Source organism: Gadus macrocephalus, chromosome 7 (genome assembly GCF_031168955.1).
Source record: "Gadus macrocephalus chromosome 7, ASM3116895v1".
NCBI classification, from domain to species: domain Eukaryota; kingdom Metazoa; phylum Chordata; class Actinopteri; order Gadiformes; family Gadidae; genus Gadus; species Gadus macrocephalus.
In genome coordinates, this window is record NC_082388.1 from 11,969,587 (window position 1) to 11,992,115 (window position 22,529).

General features: G+C 42.7%; 1 protein-coding gene across 1 annotated transcript; it reads left to right on the top strand.

The window, feature by feature from the left end:
* Nucleotides 1–810: 810 nt before the first annotated feature.
* Nucleotides 811–22,248, top strand: b4galt4 (UDP-Gal:betaGlcNAc beta 1,4- galactosyltransferase, polypeptide 4). The gene is made up of 7 exons (XM_060056777.1): nt 811–962; nt 6,342–6,829; nt 13,207–13,439; nt 14,634–14,821; nt 15,800–15,922; nt 16,800–16,904; nt 19,584–22,248. Exons 2-7 carry the CDS (start codon nt 6,568–6,570, stop codon nt 19,720–19,722), a joined length of 1,050 nt encoding a protein of 349 aa, XP_059912760.1. The 5' UTR covers nt 811–962; nt 6,342–6,567; the 3' UTR covers nt 19,723–22,248.
* Nucleotides 22,249–22,529: the final 281 nt, after the last annotated feature.

Sequence of the window (22,529 nt, forward strand, 5' to 3'; positions counted from 1 at the left end):
ATATTGACCACAATAGGTGACACTAGTATCACACAAGGGAATGGGACTTTTTTTTCCTTTAAAAATAAAATATGCAAATGAGGCACTACTCATTAGGTATGCGCAGCCAAATACTAGCAATTTACAGGAATTGCCAATTGAATTGCTAGTTGTACTGTAATAGGTTGACTATTTTTTAGCCATTTACTTTGTATCAAATCAGTATGCTTAAACCCTTCTCTGACCTTATACATTGTCAATGTAAACATTGTGATCATCCCAGAAAATCTGTAGCTTCAAGGGTTTATTTATGGCTGCATACCTAATGAGATATTGCCTCATTTATTTATTTTTTTGACAAAGTTAATGCAAAAATTATTTCTGTTAGTATGAAGATTAATCTGGTAGAAATGTATGAAGATAGCTATAAAGGAAAAAAAAGTCCCATTCCCTTGTGTGATACTAGTGTCACCTATTGTGGTCAATATCGGGCCTTTCGTCCCGGATAGAGATTTTGTCACACATCCCATGTTGTTCACTGGGGTCATATATTAGTCTATAACAGTTGAGATATTCTCCGCTAAATGAAGCGCATACAAAACTTTCTCAGCACCTAGACTAAACGTCCACAACCACCGATCACACACTTTTTGACACTTGGCTTTCATCGGCGAACATCACACAGCGGGCACAGGAGGGCAAACAAACAGAAGCAATGTTTATGAAAAGGAAAGACTATGAATATTGTTAATGGCCAAGTAGTGGGTCTGGCAAAGTACGAAGAAGTCCAACGGTAATTAACGGATTGCAAACGTTAATTACGTGTGTTTATAGGCTTTATTGCGTCTATGGGCTTTTATTGTGAAACAGACACCCCGGAAGTCATTTTCTGTTTTGGTTTTCCTCCACTGTCAATTCTTGAACTGAATCCATGTCGTGGCGCTGTGGTGTCACTCACTACTGCAGCAGCTTGAAGAAATTAGGTAAAGTAACTTTACTACACTCATCAACGTAGATCGACTAAGAAAGCACCGTAACTGTAGCCATTCTAGCCTAGTCTATGCAACTTTGTCAACATATATTTAAATAGCAATCGTCCATCAACGATGTCAATGACTGTGTTAGGTCTGTAGCTAATGGTACGTCTTAATTAACCCTAGTGGTTATTGGTTATTTACATATTTCCGAAGGCTTAGATAAGGCTATGAGATGTTAAATGACAGCACACCTTTGGACGCACCATGGACCATCACCAGACGTTTGCACCTCCCAGGGATTGGCGGTGTGTGAGGGGTGGGTTACCTTGAAACAAACGTGTTGTTAAATCGGTTCCTTATGTGTTTCTAAGGTTATTAATTTGGTCGATTGCAACATTCTCCATGTGGATTCCTTGGTTATCGTTTTTTTTCACCTTTTAATGTTAATTGGTAAGTAAGATTGTCATGAATGTAGGTTCAGACCCTCCCCCCGAGACGATGTTTGGTCAGCTGAGCTGTAACTTCATGTCTGAAGAGCCCAGGGTGGGGTACAGGCGAACTGGGTATTAACCTAGAGATGTAGAGTTAAAGAGCAATGCCTGGTTTTGTAACTGGACATGGTGAATGCGAGGAGAGAGGTATCTTAGACTCGAGCTTTGCTCAAGATGCTTCTCTATAGAACAAAACCTTGTTAGCTGTAGCTGTTGTTGAAGGGGGAGATGGGCTAGTGAAGATCAGTTCATTTTATTGCATATTCTCGAAGAAAGTTGTCCAATCCCGGGTTGCTTTAAACTCACTTCATTTATTATAAAGTCGTCGGCATGTTTCGGCATGGTAAGTGAAGCTATACGGAGGGAATTGTAGCTAAAGAGTGGAACACGTGTGAGAGATAATAACTCTGGCTACTATGGGCCACGGGCAAAGGCCCGTGACCCTTCGCGGGTGTCGCTGAAAATCTCTCTGGTCTCTTCACACTGGGTGCACAGGTAAGAGACCGTTAAGTGGGCGTGGCCTAGTGGGCGTGGCCGGGGTGCCGTACTGGCTTCGGCTTCTTCGTATATATAAAAGCGCTGCTATCTGTGGCTGGAGCAGCCTCCAATAAGGTCTTGCTCCCCTTGTGGCTATGTATGGTATTTACGGCTAATATGTTTGGTCCTGCATCATTGGGTCTATGTGTGGGTAGCTTAGATTCTTAAAATACGTAACAATCCCTCCTTGGTCATCTTAGATGACCATACAATAATATTTTAAATCATAAACACCATTTACCACACCGAAAACATAGTCAAATTAGGATCAATCATCAACACCATCAACTGTGTGGAAAACTCTTGAATAGAGGAAAAAACCACAATGCGCTCATAATACTGAGACGTCATTCACCTTGTGGGTCTCATTGGGAATACAGGTCATTATTTAACAATACAACAATGAACATAAATCTTGTTATCATACAATCGCATGGCCAAACAGCACACAAACAAAACCATCCATAGAAATCCTGAGCTAATACTTTTGGTCATGTGCTACAAGGTCATACAATTTTCATCATGTGCAAAAGTAAAGTAAAAATTGGTAGTCATAATACAATTAAAAAAATTCAAGATTATTGATAGCCTAGCATGGATTCGGGTGGTTCATGTGATCTTCGTGCATTGGTTCGCTGTTGCATGTGGGTGGTTTTGGGCGTTGTTATTATCGTAGCCATTGTTTCTTCTGACGTCGTCGGGCCTGTAATTCATGAACCCAAGACTCGTCCCTCCTTGTCAAGGGCTCAACTCAGAGAGGTTACTCCTACATCATGGGAGCCTCCAAACAGGTTCTCCGTCGTCGTCGTGTCAGTAACAGGTGGCCTGTAAAACAACCGTCTCAAGGAAGATCAACAGTACCATTATCAATGCAGCGATTCAGAAATAACGGGTTGCACTGGCAACCAAGCAACACTACACAATAACAAACATAGTCTGGTATGGTTGTTTTAAAATGTGTTATTCAAGTAAATCCGGGATATTGATTATCTTAAATACAGTTGATTCTACTAGAATAGTATAGGTGTGACTATTCTAGATATTACAGCTGGATAGGGTCGGGCCCCTCAGGTAATGTAAGCCTGATCTGAGGGATTGTAATTGTTCTACAGTATCTACTTTGATTTAATTTCACACTACATCCCTCCTTGCGCATTGCTTCAGCCATGCGCATTGAAAGATGTAAAAGGGAAATAACAATGTTAAAATTTGCATGTGCAACATCACTTCTGTGTTAACCGTATCTCATACTAACAGTTACCTTCATCATACTACCCGATTGTCCTACACTAACTATGTATATTGGATGACCTAATCTTCATTTATTCTACCTATTGCTCGCATTTGATGTTGTCCACACTTTGATTCACTCCTATGTACATCGCATACCACATCAAACGTGAATACGCCTTATTAAATCGCCACTTTCTGCATACCACATCAAACGTGAATATGTCTTAGCAAAGTGACTTATTTTATAGCTATACATGTCCCGGACACGTTCATTACTATTTCCAAAACAGTTTTTTTAGCTACGCAGGTCCCAGACCTAACTATACCATTACATGAACAGTATTTATTATTATAATTATCTAGTTTTTTGTTGGTCAACATCAAATCGATACATTAATTAAACCTTCTGACTTACCGACCTACCCGATTTCTCCCTGTGTGAGCCCGCGAATGACAACTCTCCCGGGGCCTCCCCATGAGCCCCACCGTTACCACCTCAGAACACTGCAGGAACGATTAGTCGATTAACGTGTGGCCCGGAGGCTCCCAGGAAGTGCCACAATCCTACGTCTTGACACCTGGTGAACCTTCAGCTAGGTCAATCAAAACCGTCTAAACTAGTTAGAATAAAGAGTCATTCAAACTTACAACAATTATGCACATCTGGGTATTAAATATATGGTGATATTCTACAAACTAAACAAAAACTGAACCTAAAAGAAAAATTCAGAAGTTATCGGTTGAAACAAATGTTATTGTAATTGAACTACAGCAGTTGAGCTAACTCCCGCCTTGTGCACCGGTTAAAACCATGAATGCCGGGCATCCATCACTGCTTGGGTTGCAAAGGCCTGAAGAGGAAGAACAAATTTAGTACAAATGTGAACATTTACAGATCGTTTAAACTATTAATGTTGGTGAATCAAAAAACATTGATTACAATCTACACAAATATTTGCGTGTTTTGCCGATATCAACTAGGGAGTGGCTCTCTGCATTTCAGCATCCAGACACACAGACCCTCAAATATACAAACACTTAACTAAATTTACATGTTGGTTTCAACACATGGCTAGGTGTGAGGGTGGGAGGGGGCAAGGGGAAGCAAGAACAATAAGACAAGAACCTCAACCCAACCAACAACAGCGAGGCCACTTGCCTCTCTATTGTTAGTTAAATCGAAGCCCCCGTCCCACCGCTCCCGATCTTCTCTAAGCAATATGAATAAGGAAGGGTAGGGGGAGAGAATGTTTGCAGGGACAAAGGGTGGGGAGGGGGGGATCTGACGACTGGACCTGTGGACAGGGGGATGGGGGGGGGGGGGTCTGACTACCGGACCTGGAAGACTGGGGCAAGGGGAGTGGGGGGGTTTCATGATAGGATCTTCTGGGGAGGGGGGGGTGGAGGGGGAGAGAGAGAGAGAGGGGGGGGGTGGAGAGGGAGAGAGAAGGGGGGGGGGGGGGGAGAGGAGAGAGAGAGAGAGAGGGGGGGGGGAGAGAGGGAGAGAATGTAACACTGTAGTTGGGCTCCCCGCTGCTCTTGGTCTCTGCAAGACCCAAGATGGCGGACGTCTGGACAAAGGAAACCCACGTCACGAAGACGTGCCGTCTCTTTAACACCACGTGGTTACACTCTACGGCTGCGTTCTATACTAATCAAAATTGCACATTAGACTTAACTGAACCGGGAGGAATCAATCCAATTTGGCCAAGCCTCCGTTTTAATATGCAACTAAGCTAGATTAACGTTAAAAACCTGACCTTTCCTCCCCCCACCGTAAAGAGTTTGGAAGTTTATGGTCGGTAATAAATAAACCTTATAGTGGCCCGGCTTAACTTCGGCGCTTTCACTATTTACCTTAAAAACACAGGTACAGACACAGAGACAGAGACAGACAGAGACAGAGACAGAGACAGACAGAGAGACATAACACACCGGGGGTCCCTTTGTGCAGGCTACCATTGCCTTATCAAACAGCCAGGAGAGCCCAGGTAAACAGGGGGGGTGGGGAGAGGGGGGGTAGAAGAGGGAGAGAGAGAGAGAGAGAGAGGGTGGGGGGGGGGGTGGGGACTTCACGTGTGTAGGGGGTCAGGGGGGCTTTTAACAATTCATCGTCTTTAATAACAAAATACCAACAGACTTGAATGTAAAATGTTTTGTTAAGTCGAGGTCTAAGCCTCTGGAGCAGCATGACCGGACGGTGGCTAAAACAAACTTACACCTAAATGTTCTTATAACCAATCCTATTTCAGATTAAATCTTTAAGACAAAGAGTTCTACTTACCTCAGACGTGCGGGCCTGTTGAAGTTGTTTTAGTGTCGCGGCCGCCGGGATTTCTCGGGACTTCCTTCCAAACGTCGGGGTCACCATCTATTGCATATTCTCGAAGAAAGTTGTCCAATCCCGGGTTGCTTTAAACTCACTTCATTTATTATAAAGTCGTCGGCATGTTTCGGCATGGTAAGTGAAGCTATACGGAGGGAATTGTAGCTAAAGAGTGGAACACGTGTGAGAGATAATAACTCTGGCTACTATGGGCCACGGGCAAAGGCCCGTGACCCTTCGCGGGTGTCGCTGAAAATCTCTCTGGTCTCTTCACACTGGGTGCACAGGTAAGAGACCGTTAAGTGGGCGTGGCCTAGTGGGCGTGGCCGGGGTGCCGTACTGGCTTCGGCTTCTTCGTATATATAAAAGCGCTGCTATCTGTGGCTGGAGCAGCCTCCAATAAGGTCTTGCTCCCCTTGTGGCTATGTATGGTATTTACGGCTAATATGTTTGGTCCTGCATCATTGGGTCTATGTGTGGGTAGCTTAGATTCTTAAAATACGTAACAATTTCATGTTTGAAATGAAAAGCAGTGAAATACTTGAAGGATATTGACTAGAAATTGCACCAAAAATGTCCACATCATTCTTCCCCGTCCAATGGGAATAAAGCGTTCGGTTTCGTGGAAGAGATCAGGTTGCTTCATGGACAGAACAGTTTTTATTAAAGGACGGGGCCATGCAGTAAAAACATTTGAAAACAACCGACATTGTCGTGGTCTGTGGCACACCCTGGTTGTTTGCCATCCAATCTGTTGAGCTTAAATTTACTAACCATTCCTTCTCTCTTTCTCAACAGTTTCTGAGGGCGCTGCATCAGAGTTGTGTGTTGAACAGACCCTTTCTGATGTAAGGAGAACAATGGATACTCAAACCTGACAAACAACATGGTTAAATCCATTGCCATGAGCAGATTATCTCGGATCCTTGGTTTTTTTTCATCACATTGCCCTGCACACGGCACAAAAACAAAAGCTGAGAAGACTACTCAACACCAAAACAAATAGTTAATCGAGGGGGTGGCCATGGGGTTCTGTCCTTCTATGCTCACGGTCTCCAGGAGAGGAAAGTACGTCATCGTCCTCTTGCTGTGTCTCTCTGCGTTGGCGTGGATTTCCACCTTCAAGGGGGACACAGTGAAGGCCTTGCAGTGGTCCCCCGTGACGTTGAGGGTCCCACTCACAGGGGACGGCTCACGGGTGGATCTGAGACCAGAGGGAGCGTCACCAGAGGTGTCGAGTGTCCGCACGTCCACGGCCCTGTGCCCGGAAACTTCTCCCCTGCTCCGTGAGTAAACGACGTCACCAGTGAACATCGTTGGGTGTTAAAGGGATTGACAACTTGATCTAAAAAAATACCATTGCACAATTACTGAAGATGTTAAAAAGTATATTAATATGCATTTCAAAGTCAGCCGAGTCTTGGAAAGACGTAAAGACTGTAGGGAGTGTGGTCTGCCTCTGAATATCCCCCCGCCCAGTTTGTACTCAAAGTCTGAAACGATGTCAATGAGCGATGTCGCTGTTATGCCATTGGCCTGGCTTGAGTGTACAGTAATCGGCTTCATTGCATTTTATGCCACATCATTTTTTGATGCACACCTCAATAACCCTCAATAACATAGTAACAAGTCATTTACGGATTTTAATCACGTGTATATATGTATTATTAACAGGTTAATGGAATAACGAGAACATAGATACTGCATAACGAAAATAATGAGCACACCAATTCTTAATAAGCCTTCATGTTCACACAACTTTAATAGTTTCTCTTAGAATGACTTACTGTTAGTGGAATGTTTTTTTAAATCACACACTAACCTTTATGGAGGTTTCAGTGCAGCCACTGTATCAGGCAGCGTACATTAATTGGCAGAAGACCCAGTTCTGGGCCGTCCTACAGCAATCTAAGGTCTCCTGATTATGCAAGGCAAGGCAACTTTATTCATATAGCACTTTTCATACACAAGGCAGACTCAAAGTGCTTCACATATAAACATTGTCATACAATAAAATAAAAAAATAGATAAGTAAAAGAAAAACATATGCAAAGAAATGGGTAAAATAGAAAGTTAAAAAGGCATTTTAGTAAAAATAAAGGCAAAGTTAAAAAAGCTTTTTAGAAAGTGCAATGTATTTAAGATTTAGCAGAAAGCTATAGCAAACATAAAAGTCTTGCTTGCTCAGAGTTGGGGCAAGTCTTAAATCCTCTGGGAGTTTATTCCAGCTATTTGTTGCATAGTAACTAAATCCTGCTTTCCCATGTTTTGTGTTTACTCTGGGGATAATTAACAGATTGGTCTCAGAGGATCTTAGTGGTCTAGAAGGCTGATGTGGTGGAAGCATATCAGTTAAATATTTTGGGCCTAAACCATGTGGGGATTTATAGGTTAGTAACATGATTTTAAAATCAATTCTCTGACCTACAGGAATCCAATGTAACGATTTCAGAATTGGTGTAATATGATCAAATTTTTTGGTCTTTGCTAGAACTCTAGCAGCAGCATTCTGAACAAGCTGAAGCTTCCTCAGAGTTTGTTTTGGGAGACCTGTTAGGAGACCATTGCAGTAATCAAGCTTACTAGTGATAAAGGCATGTACAAGTTTTTGTAAGTCTTCGGTGGACATGAGCCCTCTAAGTCTTGCTACATTTTTAAGGTGATAATATGCCGATTTTGTAACTGATTTGATGTGATTGGCTTTGATTGAGGTTTTCAGGGACAGAGAGTGAAGGTGTTGGGTTACTTTAAGCCTTTCCGTTTTAGAACCAAATACAATTATCTCTGTTTTGTCCTCATTTAGTTGAAGGAAATTTCGGCACATCCATTCTTTCACTTGCTCAATGCACTGGCACAGCAGATCTATGGGCCGATAGTCATTTGGTGATAGCGATACATAGATTTGCGTGTCATCAGCATAGCAATGATGGTCAATATTGTTATTTTGCATGATTTGCCCTAGTGGGAGCATGTAGATGTTGAATAAAGAGGGTCCTAAGATCGAACCTTGTGGGACTCCACATGTCACGTTGGTTGATTCTGATACAAAATCGCCAATGGAAACAAAGTAGTTCCTATTTTGTAGGTAGGACCTGAACCAATTTAAGACGGTGCCCGAAAGCCCCACCCAGTTTTCTAACCTGTCCAGAAGTAATGTATGGTCTACAGTGTCGAATGCAGCACTGAGGTAAAGTAGCATTAGTATTGAGGTTTTGCCAGAGTCTGTGTTAAGACGGATGTCGTTTACAACTTTAATAAGGGCGGTCTCAGTGCTGTGCAGGGGTCGAAATCCTGATTGGAAGGTGTCATAGCAACCAGTTGATGCCAGGAAGTGATTAAGTTGCTGGAGGACAACTTTCTCAATGATTTTACTTATGAAGGGTAGATTTGATATTGGTCTGTAGTTGTTAATAATAGAGGCATCTAGGCTCCGCTTTTTTAAAAGGGGTTTAATAACTGCAGTTTTCAAAGCTTTTGGGAAATTGCCTGACTGGAGAGAGTTGTTAACTATCTGCAATATGTCTACTGCTAGGCAGTCGAAAACATTCTTAAAGAGGTTGGTAGGTATAGTATCAAGGCAACAGGTGGATGGCTTTAGTTGTGTCACAGTTTCCACAAGATTTTGTGAGTCTATAACATTAAAGCATGCCATCCTTGCCACGTTATTTTTGCCTGAACAGGGTGGTAGTCCAACATTTTTGTTTGAAGTGGAGATATTGATGGCGCGTCTGATACCTTCAATTTTATCAGTATAAAAAGCTGCAAACTCATTGCATTTCTGCGTGGAATGGAGATCAGGTGGAATTTGTGTTGGGGGGTTGGTCAGTCTGTCAACAGTTGCAAATAGGGTTTTTGCATTAGTGTTGGTTTTAAATATATTGGAGAAAAATGTTTCTCTAGCATTTTTTAAGTCTAAATTGTAGGCACGGAGGCTCTCTTTATAGATATCATGGTGAATATGAAGTTTTGTTTTACGCCAGATGCGTTCAACCTTCCTGCATTCTTTTTTCTGTGCTGTTACAGAAGCAGCTTTTCTCCAGGGTGTCTTTTGCTTTCCAGAAATCGTTTTAACCTTAAGGTGCAATGACATCTATGACTTTCCAAATGTTCAAATTAAAGTTTTCTACAAGATTATCAGCAGAACATGGGTTTAGAGGTGGTAGCAAGGAGATGGCCTTTTTAAAAAGTACATTAGAATCTTCATTGATATACCGTTTTTTGACAGTGTTTGATTTTGTCTGTATGTCGGGAATAAAAGATATGTTAAAGAAAACACAAAAGTGGTCAGAGGAAGGATCAGTCACAGAGAGATCAGAAACATTGAGTCCCTTTGTGATAACCAGGTCTAGAGTGTGTCCCTTACAATGAGTAGCCTCTTTCACATGTTGAGACAGTTCAAATGTGTCCAAAATGGAAAAAAGTTTTTTTTGCACACTTGTCATTCAAATCATCAGTATGAAAATTGAAGTCACCAGTTATAACTAGATAGTCAAATTATGTGGAGATGCTAGACAATAATTCTGTGAAGTCATCGAAAAAATTTGCAGAATATGTGGGTGGCCTGTAAATAATTAATAGGAGAACTCTGGGGGAGCATTTCAATACAGCACTAAGGTATTCGAACGATGGAAAATCACCAAATAACATCTGTTTCTCCTGAAATACATTTTTAAATATAGCAGCAACCCCTCCACCTCTTTTTCCAGATCTACATGCATCAAAAAAGTTATAGTTGGGAGGAGCTGTCTCTATCAGAACGGTTGCACTGTTAATTTGTTCCAGCCATGTTTCAGTTAAAAACATAAAATCCAGTTTAGAAGTGGTAATAAAATCATTAACTAAAAATGATTTGTTATTAAGAGACCTCACATTAAGTAGAGCCATCCTGATGGTGCTGTTGATAGGCTTTAAGGTTGTTTTTGGTTTGGAGGCAATAGATATGAGATTTGTGAGGTTAGCAGTGTGTCTAAGTTTCCCTTTGTTTACTCTCTTAGTGGTTACAGCATGAATGCGAAAGTTGCCCTGCTTTGACTTAGGCAACCTTGGGTTCAGCCGATTATGTGAAACTTCCTTTATACTGTGTCTACGGCTGAACCCTATTTTGTTTCAGTAATACTCAGGACTACTATCAGTACAGTGGGGGGGCTGGGGCGCCCTCCGCTTGGGTGTCATCAGCCTGTGGCCATGACGTGGCGATGCTATCATTGACACAGATGCAAGTTTGATGCCAACATATTCCAGTTTCTTAAATTCGGCTGGAAAATCGCAAAGGGAGGAGACATTGGGGCTGGAGTTGTTGTTGTGGCTATGGGAGAGATGAGGCTGGAGGTCATTGTCGATGGGGGAGTGCAGAGGAGGGGGGTGGCCGTTCCTCGCCAAGCCAGCATCAGCGATGGGGGAAGGCACAGTGTTGATGGCGTCGGGCGGGCTGTTGTCTCTCTTCAAGGTCTGTGGGCTGTCTGCTATCTGTGTGTCAGATAGTGGCAGAGTAGATGTGTGGGGGAGGCTGTAGTCTCGCTTCTTCTCAACCTGTGCTCTGACTGTGGCCTGTGTGTCAGACCATGGCAGGGTAGATTTGTGGGAGAGCGAGAAGAGAAGATTGTCCCTCAACAGTTTTGAGCCTAACCTGTTTGGGTGTAGGCCATCTGCTCTGAAAAGATATTTGCGCCCCCAGAATAAGTTGAAATTGTCAATAAAGCCCCTTCCTCTTTCATTGCAGACTCTGGAAAGCCATGTATTCAGTGCAAGTAGACGACTGAATCTGTTTATTCCCCTGTCAACTGCTGGTATGGGTCCACTGATGAATGACTTGATGTGTATTTTGTCCAGTGTATCCAATAGATCAGTGTAATCCCTCTTCAGAAATTCTGACTGTTCTCTTTGAATATCATTAAATCCTGCATGCACAATAATCTGTGAGATTTTGGGGTTTTCCAATATGATTTTGGCTAGTTTATGGTTGATATCACTAACCATTCCATATGGGAAGTTGCATGTTTTGATCTTCTTACCGGTTATATCCTTGATGGTTGAGTCTCCTATAATCAGAGTGTCTGGTTCATCTGCTTTCTCTGAGATGGGCCCTTGTTGGACGGTGGCAGACACATGCGCAGCCCGCCTCCGTGGCGACTGGTTGTTCCATCTCTGTCCGTACCGTCTGTCCGGACACATTTCAGGGGTCAGGGGTGCACTGGTGGCCGAGGCATGCGCAGCTCGCCTCCATGGCGACTGGTTCTTGTTCCGTCTCTGTCCACACTGTCCGTCCGGACGCATCTCGGGGCTCAGGGGTGCATGGGTGGCAGGCGCATTCGTGGACTCTTGAAGTGGCAGGAACCGGTTCTTCAGTGGCAGGGTTAATTTCAGTGACGGGCTAATCCGGCTGATACATGTAACTTTAGCTTTGGGTAGCTTAGCATTTGGCGTTGAGTGAACTTGTTGATTCACTTTGGTATGTTGTTTTGGCTTTCCGCCGACTCTGTGCCAGTGAGACGCAGCTGGAACTGTCTCTCTTTTGTCCAGCTTCGGGAAGGATACAGTGTAGCTTTGATCATCTTGCTGTATCTGAGTGAGCTCAGCAAACTCACACATCGGCACTGTATCCTGGAGGAGTCCTTTGCATTTTTCTAATGCTGCTAGTCTCGTTTCAAATAAAGCCACTGTCTGTTGCAGTTTGGTGCAGTCTGTGTATTTCCCAGTCTCCGTGCCTGAGATATCCGAGTACAGAGGCATGTTGGCGATAGGAAAGTCCAAGGCTTTTTCTGCGGTCTGATCCGGGAGTCATAAAAAGTGCCAAAATGTATTGTTGAATCGAGCGATGGAGGACGACGGAAACAAACTATATATTGTTAGGTATTATGATCATGAAATAAAATAAGATAAAGTTGATGTGAACGATGAATGAAGTAGTTTTTTCCAATGCCTAGCTGAGCTTCAGGAAACATGACCTCTCTCTAAGCAGAGAGAGGTCATGTCTCTGCAGAGTTGTGGACAGGGTTGCACGCTTATGGAACAAAAGTTGTGATGCTAAAAGGTAATTTCTCAGCATGTTGGACTGTATACTGTTGTCCCTGGGCAAGATCTTAGTCCATAATATCAGCGAGTACTGTAGATGTAGAGGACTTCTACGATTCGGAATTGACTCGCAACTTTGTAATTGTTGCCTTAAGTTTGCTTTGGTAGGTTTACTTTATTGTGATCAGCTGATACAACTTATTCAACCATACCAACTACATCTCACTTTACTGCTTCCATGCCATCATTTGGATGTAAAGTGCGAGAGCGACAATATGTATGTGTTTTTCCGAAATCAGTAATGTTTCTAATGTTCTGTTTGATCAGAAATACCAGAGACACAAATAAATGTTTTTGTCTGTGTGTGCTTTATAATCGCACATTTTAATACTGCATTTCAGTATATATTTCAATATTCTGTGTCCTAAGGACATTTTACACCTAGTTGTCGTCTTGATACTGAATGCTAGCTGAGTGGGGGAATTCTGCAATCAGTTCCCCCACCGAGCTGGCCTTCAGGACAGAGATTGGGGAGTTGGGCCCAAATCCTGTTGACAAGGAGAGAGGGCTGTCCTACATCCCATGTTCTACCTAATAACACAGACCTCATCTGACTCGTTCTTTCAAAGCCTATTATTTTTGCCCCTCCAAGATGGCACCCTGAAGCTGTCCTTCGAGCCTTCGCTGACGATGAAGGAAGTGGTAGATGAGAACAGCGTGGTAGCCGGGGGTCAGTACCAGCCCCCAGAATGCCAGGCGAGACAAAGCGTGGCCATCCTCGTCCCTCAGCGTAGCCGCGAGAAGCACCTCCTCTACCTCCTGCATCACCTGCACCCTTTTCTGCAGAGGCAGCAGCTCCACTACGCCATCTACGTCATACAGCAGGTACGGACAGGAAGTGACATCATCCCTCAGACTACAGAGGCTTCTGTTCTTTCTTTCAGACGGGAAGTGTACCACAGGCACATGATCAGAACTCTTTCGGACAGGAAGTGATGTCATCCAACAGATAATGGATTAAGGCGCGTTCACGGTCCTGGTGATAACGAGACGGCTCGTCAGTGATGACGCTCCGCTTGCGCGTGTTCCCGACAGCGACCGTTCATGTGCGCTGCGTTCGGAATCTTAAAGTTTTTCACAGCAGGGTTTGATAGGCTACAAGAAAAATAAAAAGGCATGTGAACTTGAAACTGACCTTTGTGAACTTGAATCCTTTTTCTTTTATTTATTAGAAGCACATTGTAATGCCGCTGTATGGAAGGCAACACTTGACCTTATACACCTGGTTTACCAGTACACAACGTTTAACACTGAGCAAAGTCGATGCCAACAGACGGTTTCAACGTCAATCAATAATAAAGGGATATGATATGATGGTTGATTCTTTAATATTGAGTAAAACTTTCATGTTCGGCCATGTTCATGCGCGTCACTAGTAAACAATACGTCACGATTCGATGAAATCCAACAAGAAATATCAACGGTAAACCCCAGCCCCCACCCGTACCGGAATTTGTTCACAGGCCATTATTCAAGGATTGAGTTAAGATCTAAATGCAGAGCAAGGTCAGGGGAATGCACACTGCGAGCATTCACCAAGCATCTTCCATGAGACAATGGGAGATTCTTATCGGGAAACGTTCACATTGTGGGCAGTAAAAACAAAGGTGAGGGGAGTTTCCATCGGAAATAGCCTTGGCAGGAGAGACCAAGAGAGTTTGAAATACACTACTCGGGGTAGGGGGCAAGTCTGCAAGGATGAAGACAACCAGAGGAAGATACACATTAAACAGAGGAGATTGGAGCCGCCTCATAACAGACTTTGTGGCTACAGTGGCAATGTAAATGCTCACTGATATCTCAAATATCAGTGAGCATTCACACTCAAATTGAACACCTTTCAATTTGAGAGGAAAGGCGCTATCTCTAGGTGCAAGCAGAATTACAGACGCATTTAAATGAACTTCTTGTGAAATCAAGTATATATCATTTCATAATTTATTATTAGGAACCATTGTGAGCTTGTGGTAAAATGTGTTAGGGTGTATTTATCGTTTGTTTGTTTGCATGTTGTCGAAGGCAGGCGACGCAACGTTCAACCGTGCCAAATTGCTGAACGTGGGTTACCTGGAGGCCCTGAAGGACCACGCCTGGGACTGCTTCATCTTCCACGACGTGGACCTGGTGCCCGAGAACGACCACAACCTGTACACGTGCGACAGCCAGCCCAAACACATGGTGGTGGGCCGCAACGCCACGGGCTACAAGTAGGTGTGGCGGCGGGTCAGAGTGAAGTCACACTGAGGCTAGCCCGAGTGAGGCTAGCCCGAGTGAGGCTAGCCCGAGTGAGGCTAGCCCGAGTGAGGCTAGCCCGAGTGAGGCTAGTCACACTGAGGCTAGTCACACTGAGGCTAGTCACACTGAGGCTAGTCACACTGAGGCTAGTCCGAGTGAGGCTAGTCCGAGTGAGGCTAGCCCGAGTGAGGCTAGCCCGAGTGAGGCTAGCCCGAGTGAGGCTAGCCCGAGTGAGGCTAGCCCGAGTGAGGCTAGCCCGAGTGAGGCTAGTCCGAGTGAGGCTAGTAAGGCTAGTCACATGGACTTGAGACACCACAAAATGTCTTCCATGAAACTAACTTGCATTTACAGATTAACAATACAAATAACTGTGTGTTTTAATTATTGTGATGGGAATATTTCTTCCTCATTGCCCTGGGGCAAAACAATTGGTTTATGTGCGTGCGTCCTTTATGTAAATGGTATTGATGGTAAATGCATTCACATACCAACGGTGGCGTCAACCATGCAAGGCGACAACCAGCTCGTCGGGAGCAGATTGGGTTAGGTGTATTGCTCAGGGACACCTCAACACTCAGCGAGGAGAGGAGGCGAGGATCGAACTAGGAACTTTTAAGGTTACAAGTTAACCCGCTCTACCACCAAGTCAATGCCGCTCTAACTGATGCATGTGTTCTTGTGTCGGACACACATGGCCATACCTGCAGAGTGGAGTTCTCATGTGCAGTGGATTAATGTCATTTTTGGGATAGGCTATGATAAAGAAATGAATTGTGTGTTGTGTTGGAAACACATTACCATACGGACAGGGTTGAGTTCTCAACTGCTTGAATCAGCAACACCACATGACCGACAGTTCTCGGCGTTACTGATGGCCCTTGTGACTTAATAAATACACTGGGACTAGATCAGGATCTGAACGATAGTTTTGCATTTCTACTTGTTTCTAGATTGCGCTACAAAGGCTACTTTGGAGGAGTCACGGCGCTGACCAAAGAGCAGTTTAAAAGAGTGAACGGTTTCCCCAACAACTACTGGGGCTGGGGAGGCGAGGACGACGACCTCCGCATCAGGTCTGACCCCACCGCCTCAGGACATGAACACCAGACCTGTTACCACTATGTTACCACTGTGTTACCACTGTGTTCCTGTGTCTTGTTAGCAATACGTTGTGGATGTTATTTTATTCCTCTGCCACATCCACCAGGTGAGGGTGTTCTTCGAAATGTCTCAGTACTAATATTAACTTTTCACATTCCACTTGAAAAAAACCTTTGATTGAGGGATAACAAGTCATTTCTGCCGCTAGTGGTCCCTCAATCAAAACACTAACAATATGAGTAATGACATGGAGTAAAGTTGTATCATGGGACTTGTTGCCTGCACTACCGTCGTGGATGAAAATCTATCCAAGGTCACTCGAGTTAATGGGTTTCAATCATTACCAGACACAACAAAAGGTTAACTTGCTAACACCCTGTTAGACGAGTCGCCTACCCAGACAGAAATGTTGTGTGGGGAATTAAATTTTGTTTTGTTTTTTGTTGGGGAGATATAACTTAGAAATAAAGACTTGATCGACGGTACGATTCCTGTGTGTCTAGTGGTGTATACAGGCGAATTTCAGAGAGCTCTTCCCTAGACAATAGCTGAACTAAATGGCAGTCGAACCGGAGACCTCTCACGTTTCCAAATATTCCCAATGGATTCAAATCTAGTATTACCATCAGCCTTATCAGAGGTATTAATGAGTATAACTGGTTATGTAACAATGGTCGAAAGGGGGACACATTACAATTATTATCGTTATAATGTGTGTGTGTGTGTGTGTGTGTGTGTGTGTGTGTGTGTGTGTGTGTGTGTGTGTGTGTGTGTGTGTGTGTGTGTGTGTGTGTGTGTGTGTGTGTGTGTGTGTGTGTGTGTGTGTGTGTGTGTGTGTGTGTGTGTCAGGGTGGAGCTGCAGGGCATGAAGATCGTGCGTCCTCCGCCCGAGGTGGCGCGCTACACCATGGTGCTCCACAAGCGGGACAGCGGCAACAAGGTCAACACCGACCGGTAGGTGGTGAGAGGGTCAAAGGTCCTGCGTTAGAACATTAGCGCTGCGTCCCTGTGTATGCCTGTCAGGCCGATGACGTAATCCACTTATTGTATGACGTCAAAGTCAAAGTCATCTTTAATGTCAAATACTTCACGTGTAAACACACAAAGCGAGCGAGATGACGTTTCTCACTATCCCACGGTGAACAGATAGAGTGCACATGCACAACAGATAAGACAACACTAGAAGGAAACATTGAAGTGCACAAGAGATGAGGACATTACTAATATTACAGAGATAGAGTAATGATATAATGAAATCTAAGAGCAGCATAAGTTCCTTAATAAGTTCATTTGAGTTAGTGGCAGTGCAAAAAAAGTGTCAGTAATGGCAGCAATTTCAGTCTGTTTTGGGGGGGAGGGGTAGAAAGGAGGGGGGGGGTTCAGCTTTCTGACAGCTGGTGGATGTCACTGAGGGGAGAGAATTTAGCTTCCTGACAGCCTGGTGGATGAGGCTGTTTGTGAGTCTGGTGGAGCGGGCACGGAGGCTCCGATACCCTCTCCCAGAGGAGGCTGAGCAGACTGCGCCGGGTGGTTGAAGCTGTTTGTGAGTCTGGTGGACGCGGACGCTCCGATACCTTCCCCCAGAGGGCAAGAGGCTGAACAGACTGCCCCGGGTGGTTGGCGTCGCGCACCATCATGGTCCCTCTTTGGGTGAGGCGGGGGATGTATGTCTTTCAAGGAAGGGAGTTGGGCACCAATGATCCTTCCAGCTGTGTTGGCTATGCGTTGCAGAAGAAAGCATAGTCCGGTATGTATGGACGTGACCTCAATATTGGCCATCGTGTTCTATGCGTGTTTGTTTGCATAAAGGTCCTTCAACATTGACGTCCATACAAGAATTTAAAAGAACCATGGAGCCAAACTGGACATGTATGACTAAATTTCTGTTTGAAGAAAAATCTGAATCGCACCAGGGGTTAGATATATATATTTAATCTTCTTAATCCTCTGAATTAATCAGTTAACCCAATCCTAACCGGGTATCTTTGTCATAGTCACCATTGAGACTGTAAATGTTGTACGACATGATCGAGCTCATTATGTACTATTAACGTTTCTTTAAGTTTCTCAACACACAATCCCCTTATAGGGTTAAACTACATTCATAGACCTTTAGTCAACACTATCTGTTCTATATATTCTTCATTCATATAGATAGCAGTCGTCGCTACAGGCTAATGTTTACTTGCAGTGCGCTACATGAAAACATCTAGAAAACTTAACTCCCACAAACACTGATGTGTTTAAGAATCGAGACCCATTTATCGTCATCACCCTCATTGGTGAAACTGCCATTTGCTCCACTATCTTTGCACTTGGATTAGAAAGTCTAACTCCATTAAAATGTGATCCTCTACACAGAGTTCGGCATGCTTCTCGGAAAGTGTAGCGAGCTAAGATAACAGTTACTCTAAATTAAAGGAAGCTCACCACACAGAAGCTGGTAATTTATTGCCATCTCAAGTGATCAATATACTGTATATCGTCAAGTCAAACAGATACTCAGGTAAAAAATGTCAGTCCAATGGTTTATCACATAATTTATTAAACAATAACCTAGACCACATGCCCGATTGAACCATACCATGCCAGATTTACAGGTGTTCACAGGATTTGAAAGATCACAAGTCTGTCATAAACCGAGCAAGTTCACCTCGGAACAAAAACTACCCATATTTGCGTCTTCTGCGCTGCTTCTATTCTGTGTGAAAGCATTTCACATTCAATTCCGATGTCTGATCATTCTTAAGGAAGAAAGAAAAATTACTCTTTGAAAGGGTGTACTTGCATTATTATTAGAGCTGTCAGTTAAACGCGTTATTAACGGCGTTAACGCAAACCAATTTTAACGGCGTTAAAAAATGTATTGAGCGATTAACGCAATTTTTTTTTTCTTTGGCTCAAAACAAAGAAGCAGTAGCCTGACTGCTATGTTTAAATGACATTTGTTCAAAGCAGTCGTTTAATTGCACTATAGGCTCTTTTTTTGTATCGTCCTGTTTTGATCAGTATATGCCAATGTTGTTATCAATAAAAAATCATTTGCACAAGGCAAGCCGATGCACTTCACCATGTTGATAAGAGAATTAAAATGAGAAGAATTATGGGACAAAAAAATCAAGGGATATTTAGCATAGAAAAAGAATTTGCGATTAATCGCGATTAATCGTGAGTTAACTATGACATTAATGCGATTAATCACGATTAAATATTTTAATCGCTTGACAGCTCTAATTATTATGCTATTATATTGTCATAATATCAGTGGCATCAATGCTACTGATATGAGGCTTTTCTTGCCTTGTCTTCGACATTGACTGCGCTAATATTGAATGCGCTAATATTGAATGCGCTAATATTGACTGCGATAATATTCACAGCGCTAGGTGAATATTCTGCAAGAAGCAGATTTTTTTTTTTAAACAAGCGAGATGGAAAAGGTTTGTCTCCCAATTCTATTCATTGCTCTCTGACTTGTTTCTATTTACGGCCAGCAGGAAATCGCCCAAAACTAGTAGGTACTTTTGAACTGGTCTACAGGGAGCTCACCACTGTAGAAGCCTGCGAGGCCACGGGCGATATCAAGGCCCCTAGTCTAATCTTACCATCACTCCTCCCTCCCTGTTGCTCAAGGATGCGGTTGCTGGGACGAACGCCCCAGGTGTGGCGCAAGGACGGTCTGAACAGCTGCTCCTACAAGACTCTGTCGGTGGAAAGACAGTCTCTCTACGTCAACATCACGGCGGACATCGGCACCCCACCCCGACACTGAGCGCCGGCAAGCTGGCTCCGGTGGCACAGCGGGTTTCCCCGAAAACCGTCCTTGAGGTTCGATCCCCGGGTTGTGTTCTGGTTGAGGTGCCCCAATGAGCAAGGCACCTTAACACAGCTAAGGGCTCCCGGTGAACCGGTGGCGGCCCTGTGCGGTGGACCGCCTCGCTGGTGTGTGAAAGTGTGTGTGAACCAGTCGGAATGTTACAGTGGAAACGTTAAGGGCGACCGCCGAGAGTAGAGAAGCGCTTTATTGAGAACTTTTGCATTCCCACCACATCCTTCAGAATACCCTCAGGGATGTGTACCTGTTACTTAGTGTAAATTGACTTTCTGGAAAAACTGGAATGGAAACCGCTCTTTGCCCCCCCCCAGGGGGACACTTATCTTTCATTAGTTTGATATCCTGAATTGTATTCTTATTACCAAAGCCTTTTACTTAATGTTGAACAGCCTCAAACATGAGGTGATTATGTGTGTCATCTCTGTTTGTCTCTGCACTTTTCATGTACAGGCCTAGCTTCGTATGTAGCCTAGCACTAGCTACGTCGGCGGCTATTAGTCTGTGTGTTAGCTGGGCTAATCTAAATGCTAACTGGATGCATAGATTTGGCTAAACTTGATCAAAACATAGAATGGCTTGCAACATCCTTTTTAGTTAATTTTTTTGCTTGTGCATAACTTATTCCCCATACACATTTCATATATTAACCAGATATAATAATTATCGCCAGGCTTGCAGAAAGCCAACAACAATAAGGGTTCAAGTCATCTAGTGGAAGCTATTCAATATTTTAGACACTTAAACTCTTTATTGATAAATGACTGATATGAGCGGTATTCTGGGAGCAATAATGTCAGATATTTGTAATTTGGGCCAAAACTTATTGGTAACTATTTTAAATCAGACATTGAGTCTAAGATGTAGATTCATGCAACATGCTAATCTTACTTTATCCATACCAATTTTATATCACATAGCATAACACAACATAGGCTCAACTATCAGATGCTAATGACCAATCATTTTAAAATACCTAATGAATAGAGAATCTCTTAACATCCAAATCCTTTTTTGTAATCCTTTTTGAAGATCTATTTTCAAGGATTGGTAAAGAATTTGGGCTTACTGGGTAATGGTATTCATTTAAAATTAAATTTAGCATTAACAACTGTGTTAATAGCCATTAACAAAAGGCTATTAATTATATACATTTTATTACTTTATTTTTACACTGTGATCTTTTTGTAACTTCCTTCAATCCTCAACAACTTTCTGATAATTATGTCAAAGTAAAGAACCAACATGCCTTATTTAATCATTGCATGGCGTATCAGCCTAATTGATACATGCATATCCACAAATTTTTAATATGACGGAATTATGCATTACTGTCTGTTGTTTGTTGAACTAAGTAGTCCCATCCTACCACATCATAGTGACAGATATACTGACTAATTATTTTGCTATAATGACTTATTCCCAAAGCATACCACTGTTCGGGATGGACACAAAATCATATTTTCACATTTCCATTTACAAAATCAATAATGTAAAACGAGCAACACTGTGTTCCGTCAAACTCTGTGTGCTTTGCTCTTTTAAAAAATGTGATTCTCATTCTTTTTTGGGCACGTTGCAAATATGAACTGAAATGTGCACTCCTTCGGCTTTGGGCTTTTACTTAATCCCCTGATTTGTAAATCAATGATTAACTACTGAACAGGTGTGTCATTAGAGATATACTACATGTCCTATTCATGAATAGTCCTGGTGGTGTATTTTGAAAGCTTTGTCACCTGTCTCAACGATTGTTTGGTTCATTCTCAGTTGCCTAAATCTTTTACAACTGGACATTGATCTGATTTTGGGCTTTAATCAATTTTGAATTGAATTGAGGATTAATCTGTGATTGATTTTTCTGATTAATCACACAGGTTTGGACATTTCTTAAATAATGGCCATCACAAGTAAGCTTTCTTTGTCTGATGATCAGCCAACCAAAACACAATGTTGTTTTAATCTGAAAACCAAACGCATGCATTTCCTGAGCTATTAGCGGCAGCAAATATTTGGGATATTTACTCAATGAGCGTAGAGACAAACTAATTGTCACGTTTCCTCTTGATTTTTGCCTTGTCCGGCTTAACTCTCTTATTATCCACTAAGAACCAGGGAGGGTTTATGTTTTCTGGCGTTAAGAAAATCGTATTGAGAGCTAAGTAGCCTCCACTCTCTCTACTTCATGTTCTCATTGCCATAAATAGCAGATTCCATTATCGTACCATTCTAACTGTAGAAAACATGTAGCATTGTTTACCCTCTGGAGTTTATTTTGTATTTTATTTTCATATATATCTGGAATCAATGTGAAAGAAAAATAAGTGTATGAAAAAGATTTGTATGAGTGAAACTGTGTGGGTATTTGGGTATGTTTGGGTGTTTCTTTTTGTTTATTGTTCTGAAGTTTTAAAAAAGGGTCCTTGTGCATTCAAATACAAATGAAATATATACTTGATTTCAAAACTCTTGTGTTGTCTCGTTCAACTGATTTTGAGATTTCATTCAATGCTACAAATACATGCATCAGGAAATGCTTCTTTGATTACATAGTTGTAAACTTAATTCATGGACCTATAGTTATCACTATCTGTTATGTGTGTGTATGTATGTATGTATGTATGTATGTATGTATGTATGTATGTATGTATGTATGCATATATATACATCTATATATATATATATATGCATACATACATGCTATGTTCAAATTACATTAGTTCAAAGCAGTCGTTTAATTGCACTAT

Bases quoted from the DNA above. Each gene is read 5' to 3' on its own strand.
- b4galt4 (XM_060056777.1), top strand. From the start codon at position 6,568: ATGGGGTTCTGTCCTTCTATGCTCACGGTCTCCAGGAGAGGAAAGTAC. The intron at 6,830-13,206 runs GTGAGTAAACGA...TGCCCCTCCAAG, and splicing joins GGAAACTTCTCCCCTGCTCC to ATGGCACCCTGAAGCTGTCC. The intron at 13,440-14,633 runs GTACGGACAGGA...ATGTTGTCGAAG, and splicing joins CCATCTACGTCATACAGCAG to GCAGGCGACGCAACGTTCAA.